At 36.3% G+C, this 15,552-nt stretch overlaps 1 protein-coding gene across 1 annotated transcript; it reads right to left on the reverse strand.

Annotated features, from left to right (window-relative positions):
- Positions 1-11,727: 11,727 nt before the first annotated feature.
- Positions 11,728-14,608, reverse strand: LOC306865587 (phospholipase A2-like). Its single transcript, XM_079410289.1, has 4 exons — positions 14,238-14,608; positions 13,537-13,705; positions 12,894-13,000; positions 11,728-12,452 (listed from the first exon to the last, which is right to left on the reverse strand). The coding sequence occupies exons 1-4, from the start codon at positions 14,272-14,274 to the stop codon at positions 12,304-12,306; spliced, it is 462 nt and encodes a 153-aa protein (XP_079266415.1). The 5' UTR covers positions 14,275-14,608; the 3' UTR covers positions 11,728-12,303.
- Positions 14,609-15,552: the final 944 nt, after the last annotated feature.

The following is a 15,552-nucleotide window of genomic DNA, read 5'->3' on the forward strand; positions in this document are numbered from 1 at the left end:
GTAAGTGAGAACTCACAGCTTGTGCCTCCTGAGTGTCATTCCATGATTTTTTATTATGTTTATCTTGCATGTCATAGATAGTAGAGACAGACAGATCAAACAAAAAAGTTACTTTGGAAACGGGCAGCAAAAATTGTTTCTCTCTTCTGTAATCTACATCTGCACTCTTTCCTCTGGGTAAATCTTATACCACAAAAACACTTCTGTTTTGTAAACATCACGTGCCTGTAATTTCAGGGTATTTAATTGAATGGATTAATAACTGATAACTATTGCATGCGATAGACTATAGAAAGAATATATTTTTTAAAATTTACATAATTGTGTCATTTTTTATTATAGTTTGTCAGTCTAAATCATTATAGTTTTGTTTTTTAATCAGGCATTGTGAGGTTTAGACAAACTGAACTGAATCCATTGGGAAATAAACTTTGAGCTGAGAATGCAATTATTACAGTTTAAAAAGTATTGTAAACAACCAAATCATCAGTATGGCTCACAATAGGCCAGTAAAATGCATTTTTATACAGTTCATACAGTGCATTGCATAGGCCCTCAGTCAGCAGCCATAATTAGAGAAGAAATTCATGCACACCACTTTCTTCATAAAAAGACCTTTCATAAACAAGCAGAAACACTTAATTTGCAAGGTAGGAAATATCACACCATTAAATATTACTGTTGCGGTGCTTGTAAATGCCGATAGGCAGAGATGGGCACAATTACATCTAAAAGTATTTAGTTACAAATTACAAATACTTGCTCATCAAATGTGTTTAATTTAAAATACAAAATACTGGTATGAAAAAAGTAATTTGTCATTTGAAAATACAAAAATACTAACAATAGTTACAAGCAATCAAGAGAAGAGACAGTGCCATTACATTTAGATACACATATAAGAGAAAGATAAGTGCTTTCCCCTCCTTGAACAACTTATAAACAACATATTTATTAACAACATATTCTTTAAAGGTTTATTTCACCCAAAAATGAAAATTCTATCATTAATTACTCACCCTTGTGTTGTTTCACACCCGTAAGACCTTATGCAACGCAACTTATACATTCAAAGCCCAGAACCGTAGGAAAGACATTGTTACTTCAGTGGTTTATCCTCAATTTTATTGAGAGCATTAAAAAGCATTGTGTTGTGTTCATGCCAACGCACATGAGTGAGTGTTCACTAGAGTACCACAACACGTGTGTTTGGATAATATTTTCAGACATAAAGTAAATTATTTTTTTAGTGTGCAAAAAAAGTACTCGCGTCTCTTAATGAAATTGGATTACTTAATGATATACTTAATGACATGGATTACTTAGTGATGTCTTTTCTGGACCTTGACTGACTGTAGAAGGGCAGAAAGCTCTCGGATTTCATTCAAAATATCGTAATTTTTGTTCCAAAGATGAACGAAGGTCTTACAGGAGTGTAATGACAGGAGGGTTAACAACTGAATTTTTATGGGGGTGTTGAACTAATACATTTAATTGAAATACTGCCCTTCTCTGCCGATAGGTATATCTTAAACGTCAAGACGTAACATGCAATAATTCTTCTGCTAGAAACACCATCCCATGCAATGATTCTCACAGGTCTCAGCAGGGTAAGATATATACAAAAATTACATGTGACAAGTCCGCCTTGCGCAACACAAGTGGCATATGTTTACCGTTTCTTGTCCTACAGTTATATTTAGAAATCAAGAGAAAGTTTGAACTGAAGACAGAGTGCATGTCATTAGAGAGCATCATACGTCACCTTGCTACTTCTGCCATGAGAGTATATCTATATCTGACACAGATCAATCCACAGCTTAAGCCTTTCAACTTCACTTTGATGTCATTTTGCTGATTATTTCAAATATTGCTAACTCTTTGATATCTTTAAACAAAAGGTTGGTTTTAACTGTTACTTAATGTTGTTTATGGCACAGAAAAAAAGAAGAAAAAATGTATATGTGTATATATATATATATATATATATATATATATATAGTTCTTTCCAAATACTGTGAATGCAGTAGTTTTTGTTTACTGATGCCATTGTGGAATTAATTCGCTGTAGTCATGATTTATTTATTCTGTGAGCGAATGTGTCCACTGTCTGGTAATGGGGGTTGCCTAGATAAATCATATAGTATTCGGCTAGTCATATGATCTCAATCATGCCCTCATGAGACAGTCTGCTCAGTGTAAAATAAAATTGCTTGCTGATATGAATGTAGTCTTCATGAGTGGACATCATTTAAAACATATTTTTCAAAAGTAGACTGGCAGACAGACAGATATTGATCCTTTGTGAGAAACGGTTGTGCATTAGCTACAACACAGTAAAAACCGTATAATAGACCAAGTCCACATCTTAAACAAGATACACAATTTATACAGATAGGCTAAAATTTATTTCTTAAAGGGGTCATATCATGTGATTTCAAGTTTTCCTTTCTCTGTGGAGTGTTACAAGCTGTTCATGCATAGATAAGATCCCTGAAGTTGCAAAGACTAAAGTCTCAAAACCAAAGAGATATTATTTATAAAAGTTAAGACTCGACTACGCCCTCCTAAAACGGCTCATTCAAACACGCCCCCACATGTTTTCGTCATGGTGTGGGAAGATTTGCAAAACACCGCCCAAATGTTTATGCAAAGAAAGAAGGCAGGGCTATTATTCTCTCTGTAGTATTGTTGCTACCGCCGGCGCGGTGGAGATGCTGTGTTTCGTTTTGAAAGCAAAACTACTTTGTTTGTGCTTCTAAAAGAGGACACAACTAGAAATCAGTGGTAAAGTTGTATTTACAACACTGTTCCAGAACAGTTCAACCTAAATATTAGAGTGTGTGCAGCACATTTTACAGAGGACTATTTCCTGAACCTGGAAGAGTAGCCTACAATGCTGGCTTGCTCAAAGGCTGTTTCTAAAAAGTGGGGCAATTCCAACTTTGCAAGGACAGTCTGGCGCTTCTGACTCACAGCCTGTAAGTATGTTTTCATATTTAAAGAATTTGTCACTGACTATTCAAACGCGAGTTTTGAGCAGTGTAGAGTAGCGCTTGTTGTTTGTCGTTTCTCCGATCACAAATGCAGACATGGTAATGTTTAAAGACAGTATAAGTCATTATAATCAGTAATTATGTCCCCACTGGATGCAACAAATGCCTCGTTTGTAATGGGTTTTATTGTTTTTGTGTCGTCGCACCGGGACACTGCATCACAACATAGTAAGGGGCGTAGCATTTACGTCTCACGGATAGCTGGCCAATCAGAGCACGCCTCGCTTCTCAGAACGATGAGCTTTGTAAAAATCGGCGTGTTTCAGAAAGGCGGGGCATAGAGGAGCAACAATAAAACAGTGTGTGGAAAATAATGTGTTTTTAGAACCTTAAACCGCATAAAAACATTGCATTACACCAAATTCACAAAATAATGTTCCTTTTTAGCAACGTCATCTGACCCCTTTAAGGTGTTACACTCTTGAGTCTGCTTTAATCTAAAACATTTTACCATTTCTGCCTATTTTCACTCTTACAGGTAACATTAGACTTCAGAGAAATAATTGTCAATGATTGTCCAAATTGTCAGACTGACTTTTCCAGGAAATTACTGCTGTTCACTTAATCAACGTCTTTCTGTTTTACCATTAAAATAACATTAAGCACCAAAGTACGGGTAAACTGGGTGATGTCAATCATCAGAAATAACCTTTAAACACTGTGCTGTTGTCTTCATCTGCATGGCTGATGAGAAGTGCTTTAGTATCTGTCCAATTTGACAGCAATTTTTGACTTCCTAGGGGCCGATTACACATTTTTGCCTTTAAAAATTGCATAATATCTGACTGCAGAGCTCCAGCATTGATGAATGAAAAAGAATGTGGGATATATTTTTTTAAAAGTGTGAAAAGGATGATGGTGCCACGGTAAAAGATGCTAGTCTACCACGTTTATGGACGGTAGTCTGTTTATTATAAGTGTGAGCTGCACTTTTCTCATCTGCTGCTTTGAAGAGAGTTTACCCCAAAATGAAAATGTTATCATTTACTCACCCTCATGTCATTCCAAACCTGTATGAGTTTCTTTTTTCTGCAGAAAACAAAAGAATGTTTTTAAGAATGTTGCTAAGAGTTGACTGTGGCAATTGACTTCTATAGACATGAGAACATAATTTTCATTTTTGGGAATCACTTTAAATGTTTGAACTCTTTAAATTCTGATTGACCGTCAAAGTTTTTATTGTTTAGCAGCTGGAGAAAACTTTTTCTTTTTAAAAGAATTTCCAACCATATTACTCCTCTGTATAATTATAGTTGAAGTGTGGTCTTTGCTATTCTTACAGAATTATAATGATTTTTAAAACCTTATAGTTATTGTTATGGCTATCGTCCTTAGTGTGAACGGGCGTTTAAACAGTGCAGAGTGAGGATGAGTGAACCACCCAAATGATTCAGTCGTATGAACACTTGAACTACTCTGATCGATTCCAACTCAAACTGACAACTTAAACGATTCAGACCTATTGAAAAGAATTGATTCAAAAGGGTTGTTTGCTCCTGGATCAGATTTCACTAGTTCTGATTGCAAACAGCACATCAGCGAATACTGAAGTTTATACACACATCTTTATTGATTAAATATTGTCAAGAAAATGTTGACGTTTTAGTGGTTTACTATGCAATACATGCTACTTAAAATAGCTTTGCTACTGAAAAGCTATGACTTTAAAAATAGTGACACTGCCATCTCTTTACTGAGAAACATATCGTTGCCATTGTAAACGACATTACTGCATAGCGGTACATCTTCTGTGTTTTTATTGTGTTGACCACTGATGTTAGAAAACCCAGAAGTAGATAGTTTGCCACCACAGCAGAGATATCATGACGGTTAACAGTACAAAACTTTAAAGACCTGGGTTTACAAAATAATTATCTCTCACCAAACATGCTATCAAATATGTCTTGCCATCTGGTGCGCATTTAAAAGAGATTACAGACCTGACAATGCTGGTTTTGTTGTTTTGATTTGCCAGTGGGCTCAGTAATGGATCATGCTCTTTGGCTTTCCACACTGTCTTTGTGGTAATCACGAGCACATCACACACTGACTACATGTTCCTGTGATACAGTAAATTGGCTTCTGACTGCTGTCGCAAACATCTTATTTCTCAACACTCTTAAAAATAAATGTTCCAAAGGGGGTTTTGGCAGCAATTGCATAAAAGAACCATTTTTTGGATTCCCAAAGAACCTTTTAGTAAACAGTTTTTAAAAGTGTGTGAAGTGTGTTTTTAATCATCTAAAGAGCATGTTTTTACTATGTTGTCCAATGGAATATATACCTGTATATGGGAGATATACCTACTTGTTCAATGGAAAGGTTCCATGGATGTTAAAAGTTCTTCATGGAACCAATAAAGAACATTTATATTCAAGAGTGTACGGTAACTTTTATTCACAAATGATCATGGATGCAATATCTATATTAAAGGAGTGCAGTACAGTACATTCTACAGCATTCATGACATAGGTTACACTGACACACTTTGAAAAATGTAGATTGTAGATTGAACTTAATAGGATATAGTTTACCTAAAAACCTAAAAATAAAACATTCTGTCATCATTTACTCAACCTTATTTAGTTAGACTTTCCTCTGTGGAGCATGAAAGAAGACGTTTTGAGAAACATCTCATTGTTGATTTTTGCCCTTACAGTGAAGGTCAATGGGCACTAAAACAATTTGGTTCCCAATATTCTTCAAAATATCTTCAATGTTCTACAGAAGATACATGGAAAGACATGAGGCTGAGTAAATAATGACTTTCCTTTAACATGAGCTATTCTTTTAAAGGCATTTCATAATGCAGTTGTGAACCTCCCAATAATACATAAAGAAGCACATGTCAACTACAGTGCAAGTTATCTATTGAGAGGTGTTTTTGTTCTCTTGATCTATTAAAGAGATCTGAGGGGGTGAGGAAAATGCTGACTGGCTCTATTGTCGATGAATGCCTTGCAAGGCTTAAATTTTATGATCCATGCATCCTCTTCCTGCAGGGTATTACCGCGTGGCAAACCATTAGTCTGCATTCTTTGTATCTGTAATGCTCCTGTTGTGTGGGAGAGGAGCGTAGCCATGCTGTCATGAGTCATGGGGTCAGGGAGAAGCAAGAGAGAGACACACACACACACACACATTAGACGAAGCTCCCTAGCAGTTCAGCTCTTAACTAAAACCACATGCCACCCCCTCACAGCCAAACCAAATGAATGAATGTCTATTTTGAATAAAAGCTGAGCCCAGCTTCACACATTAAGGTGGCTGGCAGTCATCTGATATTCATTTGCTAGCATGTTTGTCACATCACTGTCATTTTTCTTGTCTGCGTTCGCAGTGAGGAGCTATTGTAAGTCTTTGGGTTTTGGGGGAAACTCGTTGCGATGATTCCCTAGTGGTAGTCCTTGAAGATTTACTTCCTGTGCGCTCTTGTGGCTGCTGTGTCTTGGGCCTTTTTCAAGGGGAAATGAGAAAGGAAGCCAATGCATATGGCTTTTATTTCTGAGTCACATCTTCAGTGTTTCTGCCCACCGAATGGATTTATAGGTCCAGAGTGAAGGACAAGATGCACATAAATTACATGACAGTATGTGCAGCATCTGTAAAGACAGAGGGCAGTTATGGATCTGTGGCAGGGCTTCCCTATTTGTCATTTACATGTTTATATGACAAGGCCAGGGAAGAGTTTTTAGACTGAAACAGGTAAGACAGGTTACGACTTGAGTCACTGCTCCCAGAGAAACAGCCAGTTGTTTCAGAAAAAAAAGATTCACTGTATGCTACAAGTCCAGACATTTCTCTCATCAGTCAAATCAAACGAAAGTATTAATCACAGATCCATGCTGTCTGTCTATATAGCTAGCTGTCTGACAATCTCATTGAACACATTAATTATTGAATACTACTGGAATCAGTATTTACAGTATTGATGAAATACAATCAAATCATAAAAATAGCTACAAAAAACAACTAAAGTACAGTAAAACTTCAACAGTGTTTCTTCAACTTTTTAACTGGCTTAATGTAAAATGTATAATAAAGGATTGACAACTGTAAACATCTGAAAACATGGTTTGGAAAAGAAGTAAAAAAAAAAAAAAGTAAAGTCGTGACGTATTGTCAAGTATGGTGACCCATACTCGAAATTGGTGCTCTGCGTTTAACCCATCCAAGTGCACACACACAGCAGTGAGTAGTGAACAAATACACACACACACGCACGCACGCACACGCACACACCCGGAGCAGTGGGCAGCCATGCTGCAGCGCCCGGGGAGCAGTTGGGGGTTCGGTGCCTTGCTCAAGGGCACCTCAGTCGTGGTATTGAGGGTGGAGAGAGCGCTGTACATTCACTCCCCCCACCTACAATCCCTGCCGGCCGGGGACTCGAACCCGCAACCTTTCGATTACGAGTCCGACTCTCCAACCATTAGGCCACGACTTCCCCAAAGAAAGATGATGAAAAAAAGATGATGAAATATTATTAATATTATTAAAATAAAGTGTGACCAAAATCTCATTAATAAAAAACAATAATGATTCTTTATTGTTGACAGATTCTGTTTTTTCCCTCAGCAAAATCAAGCAGTTCTGAATGCCATATCCAAAGGCAGCAACTAAGTCATTTGTGGCAAAGAGGAAACGGTTAATTGAATAAACACTCATTTAGTAAATGAACTGGCATCTCTAAACTGGCAGTAGCATGTTGGATCAGTAGCGCACCAAAACAAACATTCATTCACACAGACCATCCAAACAGTCTTGCAATTTGAACAAAATGAATGGAAAAACCCATGAAAAAAATTACAATCATGTTGACTTTACTGACAGAAATGTCATAAGACTGCAGGTCAGCTGATACAACACCATCTACACTCATAACTCTGTTACTTGAATTCAAAGGTTCCGGGAAGAAAAAAAGGCAATTCTTTTTTTTTTCTTTTTTTTCGCCAGTTTCCAGGTAGAAGACAGTGAGAGGAGCTCCATATGCTAGCAGTGATCTCCAGAGACTTCAATTAGATCCATCTCTCTGGGTGTGAAAGCCACAGCAATATGCTATCATGTTACACCAGTTAAGCCATGGTCAGCCTTATCATGTGATTATAATGCTTTCTACACAGCCAAAAGTGAAGTTTAAAGCCCTTTTCTGGCAAGACATGAGGAATGCTTCTTTTTTTTTTTTTGATGAGTAGCTAATGCCAAGCTCCAAATAAACTGCTGATACAATTTGTAGAGCTGTTCGAGTGCAGGTCATTAAACCTTGAGAGTAATTATATGGCTTGCTATTATGAAGGTGATCATCTAGGCTAGATTACACATGGGAACAAAATTACACAGTACTTTACTTTCTGAAGAGAAGCAATTACACCCCTGGTGAAACGTTAGTAATGTTACAACGTTTTATGAACCATCTTAAAGACAAAGCAGTTGGTCACCACCACTAATGTACTGCATGGATGTTCCTAAATGTTCTATTTATTTTCTGTTTGATGACATTATACTAACAAAACCTGTTTATTGTAATCACTAGATTCCTTTAAATGTTTAGAAGAAGCCACTGGAGACCTTCCTGTTCCCTTTTCCCAGGAGCTACTTGTTAAAGGTGTTTAAAGTTGTCGACTGTGATATTTCTTCCTAGTTTTCCACTTAACACTCAATTGAGTCCAGGTGTTCGGGACAATTGCACAATTGTACTCAGAATTCATGATCATGTTTGCATGTTGCCTTTGCCTAGTTTTTGTTCTGGGAACTTGGACAGAAGCCCTCAAAAACACATTAGGACACTGTAGAAAGTCATTTTAAATAAATTTTGTTGCATTACATAAAACATCAAATTGAGTGACTTTTTTAAAGATGGCACAAACACATTTCAAGCAAAAGATTATAATTCTTTGTTAGGTTTAAATGAAAACTACTTTTTCTGTTTTCTCAGTGTCAAACATTAGTGCAACATTATGTCTGTAATGTAGTTATTTTGAGTGAACTTAAGGAGAAATGACTTCATTCGCTACTGTTCAAACACGTGGAGTCATTTTTGTTTTTAAAGAAATTATTACATTTATTGAGCAAGGATGCATAAATTGATCAAAAGTTGCAGTAAATACATTTATAATGTTACCAAAGATTTTAAATATGCTGTTCTTTTGAACTTTCTAATTATCAAAGAATCCTGAAAAAATTCATCAGTTTCCACAAAAAAGCATTGCAACTCTTTCTACCTAGATAATAGTAAGAAATGTTTCTTGAGCAGCAAATCAGTATATTAGAATGACTTCTGAAGTCATCTGACACAGAAGACAGGGGTAATGATGCTGAAAATTGAGAGAAAAGCATAATTGTTCAAGCATAATTTGTTGAACTGTTTGATATTCCCATCTTCTAATAAATTGATATTAAAAATATTTAGGTGTGTCTTAAATAGTTTTGGACTGCTAAAGTTCTTAGATTGATTGATGAATATCCATTTTCCAAGTGGAAAAGTGAAGGGTGATTAAGCATGTTAAGATATATTCCTTTTCATCATTGTTTTATGTTTACCCTAGACCTATATACAACCCTGAAGGACTGAAGTTACAGTTGTTTTGTTTTTCAGCTTCCAGCAACCAGATGCACTTCATGGCGATAGATAAAGAAAACCCCATGCGCAAGGAGTTAATAAGTCAAACAAGTAAGAGCATTGTCTACAATTTCAAGATGCTCTCGGAGGAAGTAAACAAGCAGACATGAAATTAAGAACCCTCTTCTTTCCCCCCTCCCATGTGACTGCAGAGGCATATGACTTCCATAACTTCATCGCTCATTAACCGCTGATGGTAGGACACAATTGAGCGAGTGTTTGTGGAACTTGCCCTAGATATTCAGATCTCAGTCCTTGGCTCTGGCTGTTGGGCAGATCTTCTCCTGTTTCATATATCTTCACCCTGCCTGACAACAGACCATGATGAGCTTCACATGAGAGTCCCGTGTAAGGAGTGAACTATGGGATACAAAGGCCAGTTATGTCCATTTAAATCCCTTAACAAGCACCACAGCAAACAAAAGACAGATAAGCATGATTTACCATGGTGGTATCATTAAATTACCTCATCTACACATGAGCCAAGAACTGAGTTACTTTTATAGATGTGTGCAGTATACGAAAGCACTGTGTGTTCTTTGTTCATTAATGGTTTGGTACACCAGATTTTGTAAGGTCTTGAATAGAGCTAGCACTGGTTAGACCAAAAATGCATAAAGGAAATAGTCAGAGGTATCTTTCAAAACTAATATTCCCTATTAGCATTAAAGCTAGGCATGAACGACTTTAGGCTAGGCCTCGTCTGGGCTTGACTGGGATGGGATCTCGTGTAAAAATCACTGCATTACATAAAATATAGAATTCAAATGTTGATTATATTATGTTGTATATTTTTAAATAACTGTGATAACTCTCAAACAATAAAGTGAAAACGATCAAAATGCTATTGTTGTCTGTGTTTTGTGTGTAAATAAAAACTGATGGTATGATGCCACCTAGTGGTACTGTGGTAGATCTCATGCAACCAGCAGGCCTATGTCTAGTTTCATTCAGCTCATGCATTCACAGAAAAGACAACAAGCTCTATTAATGAACCTGATGTCATTTCTGTGTAATGCTGGGAATGAGAGCGAGGACAAGCATTAGACCTAGAGAAAGGACGCACACCATTTATGAGGAGACTTTTAAGGACACAAGATGGGTGGGAGCTAGATTTCCTCTTTGGCCTAGAAAAGACAACACAATCTTTGATAGGCTTCAGAATTCCCATCGTTCCCTGGATATTAACACATTAATTTTAGGTAAAGGAAATTGCACACCAGTCCAGCTATGGTCGTATTCAAAGCTCTGGAATGATCCATGTTCTGTGTAATTCCTCTTTAATGTTACATAGAAATTCTTCTAGGCATAAACTCTGTATTAAAACTATCTTTCCTTTGGGACTTAAACAAGTATTCAGATTAAGTGTATGAACGGGTATATTTAAAAGTTAATTCAGCGGTTCTCAGCCATTTTCACATTGTTCACAACAACGTTCAAAAGACCACTTTTACATTTTAGTCTAGGACTAGGTTTAAGCCTTGTCTGTGAAACCGGGGGTATATGTCATGAAGCAATTAACTGTTTGTAGTTTTTGCAATGTTGGAGCCCCCTACAGTTAAGTGAGTGGAAATCCCTGTCGTAAATACTGTATATCACTGTCATTAGAGTGGATTGCTTTACATGTGCATTTGTTGCTTCCGTAAATCTATAATTTCGCCCTTTTTGTGTATCCACTCACCAAACTTATACTCTGAATAGAGGTTTGGGACAGAATCATAAGACATTCGCCTTATTATAAGTATCATCAGATTTAATTTGAAACTAGCCTTCAAGATTTAAAAAAAAAATGTACATACAGTTGTTTTAAGTACACCATGGAAGTGTAGTGTGGTGTGGCCCCCTATTGGGCCCTGGCCCCTGGTTAAGTTAAGTGTTGTCTGTAAAGTACACAATCAATATGAAATCTGTGATCTTTATTCAATCAAACATTGATCTATCCATCGCAGGGCTATAGTTTGATGTTTGATAAAATTTTGAGATTTTACAATAAATGTATTATAATTTCTTTTGCCATGAACAATAGTTTGGATTTTTTTTTTTCTGTTTATTGAGTGAATTATGAAAAGAAAAAAGCCATTAAATGTTCCATTGAATCTTATATTCTCACCATCTAAAAAATGCAACTGACATAGTCTTTCAATCACATTGAATCTGCCCCAGATGCAATTAAGTGCTTCTCTGTCTCTAAAGGTGTGAACCAAACGGTCCATACAATCTGAACATCAAAGGTGTTTCCCTGGAAGTTCCAATCCTTTACTTCTTGCAGCTATTTTGTGTATTGTGTCTGCATGTGGAGGTCCTACATGCCTGTATGTTTGTGACACATTTTTCTAAACTGACTTTAAATAATCTTGAGAAATTCTAGTGTGACAAGTAGCCCCTCTCTCCCCCACGGACCAAAGCGGTGGAGTGCTATTCACAAAACACTATGCCATATCTAAAAAATGAGCAATACTGTGATTATTTTGCACATATTTTAATCCATTGACTTCTGAAAGTCAACTATGTAAATATAAAATACAAATTTATGTAGAAAATAGAAATGATTTGAACAATATAAAGTCTATAAAAAGCATCAAACATACAATACAAGCTCAAAAAGATTTACCAAATTTCATACTGGCATTAGTAAATGTTGCAGGTAGGATGAACACATCCACATAGGAAATCTGGCCACAGAGCATATTTCTGGTTGTACGGTGCCTTTCGGAGGCATCTGGCTGCTTCCCTGTCACATTGGCAGAGGATTTTCGCACATCTGTCATTAAGCGTATCTGCATTGAAGACACAAACGTAAATTGTCGGCTGTGTAAAATGAGTAGTTTGCATACAGAGTGAAGGAAACCATACTTTAATTTTTTTTTTGCATTATGCCTCTTCAACAATATACTGAGTGTTTCCTATAGTATGTTAAGGTGTTTACTGCAGGAACAAGATCTTAAAATATCTTGTGGCTTGCTTAAAAACACTGCCTCTTTTTAGCCTGAAGTCTCCCATCTGTTATAATACACACAGTATTACTACTACTTCCTGAAGCTGAAGGAAAAGACCAAACAAAACGTTCACAGTCATATTTTTTTCCACAAGTTCATTTTCCATTTGAAGCTTTACAGACTTTTTCTGTTTCTTATTTTGACCCCAGGCTATTATAATGTATAAAGTGATTCTAAAAGAATATAAATATGCCAGTTTAATATCTAAATAACACATCATACCACAGTCAACCTGATCTTCTTCGCACGTCCACTGATACCTGTCCATTTTTGTCTGACAGCCTGCAAATTCTGCATCCCCATAACAGCAGTCATGTTTGTGGCAACACCTAAAGAAGAACAAATGCCCTTGAGATTATCTGTAATGAAATGGCACACAGGACCTAGCCCAGTTCGGTCTGGTTTTGAATTGTTTTGTCATTATGTAACATATAATTCAAGTAGACTTGCAGAAATACAATGTGATCTCACACACGGAGGGCCGCTGAGAATGTCAGCCAGATAAACTGCTGACTTTGTAAGATTAGATTGAGCAATCCCTCTGTGGAATGTGGTGTAATAATATCAGCAGGATTGTTTATTCATTTTCATCCCGTCTACATCCAAAGAGCTCTTTCACTGGGAACGGCGATATTGGTCTCTGCATCCTAAACTGAGGTTATTGGGACTTGTAATTTTGTGTGTGGGAGAGCTGGGAGTAAGCCTTTTCCGGATGTCTGAGGGAATGCCACAGAAATGGACACACTTTGACCAAGATGCATGCATGGAGTAAATTTAAGAAGAACAAGCAAATTGAAAAAAACTATTTTTGTTGCTTCCGTTACACAGAACTGCACAGATATTTTTAGGTAATGTGATGTCTTACCAATCTGCTCTGTCTTTGGGCCACCCTTGACCCCCGAGACCACAGTAACAGCCGTACATCGCATAAGTTAAAGCTGATCGTCCCGTGCTGCACTTGATCACACCAGCTAGATCCAGCAAACCCCTTTTGCTCCGTGAAGACCTCTGTGGCTGCAGGGAAGCCATACTGACTGAAAATAGTCAAATGGTGAATTTGGTCAAGGCTTTTCATTGTATATAACCATATAACCAAATTTCTTTACTAGACATTTAACATATTATGCTGTTCACTTTTAAAATATTTTGAGACTTATAATGCTATGAGACAATATCCCATTTTGCATTAATGTAAGTTATTGTAACTCTTACATTTACTTAAGTTATTATCTGTAAGTCTCACGAAACAACCTCAAATCTATTGTCCAGAGTTTCCCAAGGAAATAATAGGGCCATTTTTCACCAATTTCAATAATTATTACTAGCTACTATGAGTAAATGCATGCATTTAAAAAAAATACTAAATGCATTACTCAAAGTTGCTTTTAACAATTATTTTTATTTTTAATAAATAAATTATATAAATTAATTATATATAGCCTACTATTCACACTAACAATACATCTCCAGTAGTCCCCTAATCTTATTTAATTTAATAAAAATATCGATGTGCTCTAAGAAATCAGTGTGAGAGTGAATAGTTAAATGAGAAGTGAGCAGCCTCACCTGTAAATAGCAGGAATGTGTGATACAGCGCAGTCATTGTGCTCACAGGTAATAGTCCAGTCTCTGCTCAGTCTCGGATAAACAGACTTCCTCAGTGCTGAGCTTTATTTAGATACTGAGTAATCTCAGGACATCACTCCTACTGTAATCCTCGCTCTCTCTCACTCCTGGAGGCTGCTGTTTCCTCAGGGTTAAAATTACGTTAAAAGTTAAGGTCTGGGAATGTTGGATAATGCACCCCCTTTGATGACTGGTTGGGTGTTCAGCTCGGAGTCGGGACCGCCCTATGATGGCTGGTTGGCTTTTCCATACAAACAGCTTGAGCTGGATCAGCTGCCAACTGGGAGGTCATGATCACGCCTCTCCTGCATCTGTAAATGAACCAACTGATTTAGACTTTAGGGCCACACTGCAGTCTGGACAACTGGAACAATTCGGAAAATCTACACTGTAACATCTGATGTAGTATTTTGTACTTTGTATACAAGATTTATTTCGATTCTTTCTGGAATATTTGATTCTGATTGGTCCCTCAAGGCTTATTTACTACATAAATTGTGACCCTGGACCACAAAACCAGTCATAATGGGTATTGTAGCAACACATTGTATGGGTCAAAATGATTGATTTTTCTTTTATGCCAAAAATAATTATTACACTGTAAAAAGTGATAAGTTGACTTAACTTAAAAAAAGAGGAAACCCGTTGCCTTAAAATGATTAAGTAAATAATATATATATATATATATTAAAGATAAGTGAACTTGACAATTCACTTAACTTATGTTTTTTTAATTATTATTTACTTAATAATTTTAAGGCAACGGGTTTCCTCTTTTTTTAAGTTAAGTCAACTTATCACTTTTTACAGTGAAAGATTTTTAGATGATGTATAAATCTCAATTTGCCAAAACTGACCCTTATGACTGGTTTTGTGGTCCAGAGTCACAATTATGCAAGTGTTTCTCTCCTCTTTCTTCTCACAAAATAATTTACACCCCAATTTATTAAATAAATAAATAAAATAAAAATAAAATCCATTTAAAACTGTGCAAAGACAGATTCAATGTCCATTTAATTTTTCAAGGTGGAAGTAGCTTAAAGATCTGTAAAAATAGACCACTGACTGTATTATTATTATTATTTTTCAGGTGTTTTACCTGTATTTTGAATTTTGCACTACTTTAATGTACATAGCAACAACAAAGTAATTTTATGTAATGTTATTTAACGTCAAATAAGACGCATTAATTAACTGATGTTTAATACACTTCTCAAATTAAGAATTTGGGAAATAATATGCTTATTGTGTACAG

Source organism: Barbus barbus, assembly GCF_936440315.1.
Source record: "Barbus barbus genome assembly, chromosome: 4".
NCBI lineage: Eukaryota > Metazoa > Chordata > Actinopteri > Cypriniformes > Cyprinidae > Barbus > Barbus barbus.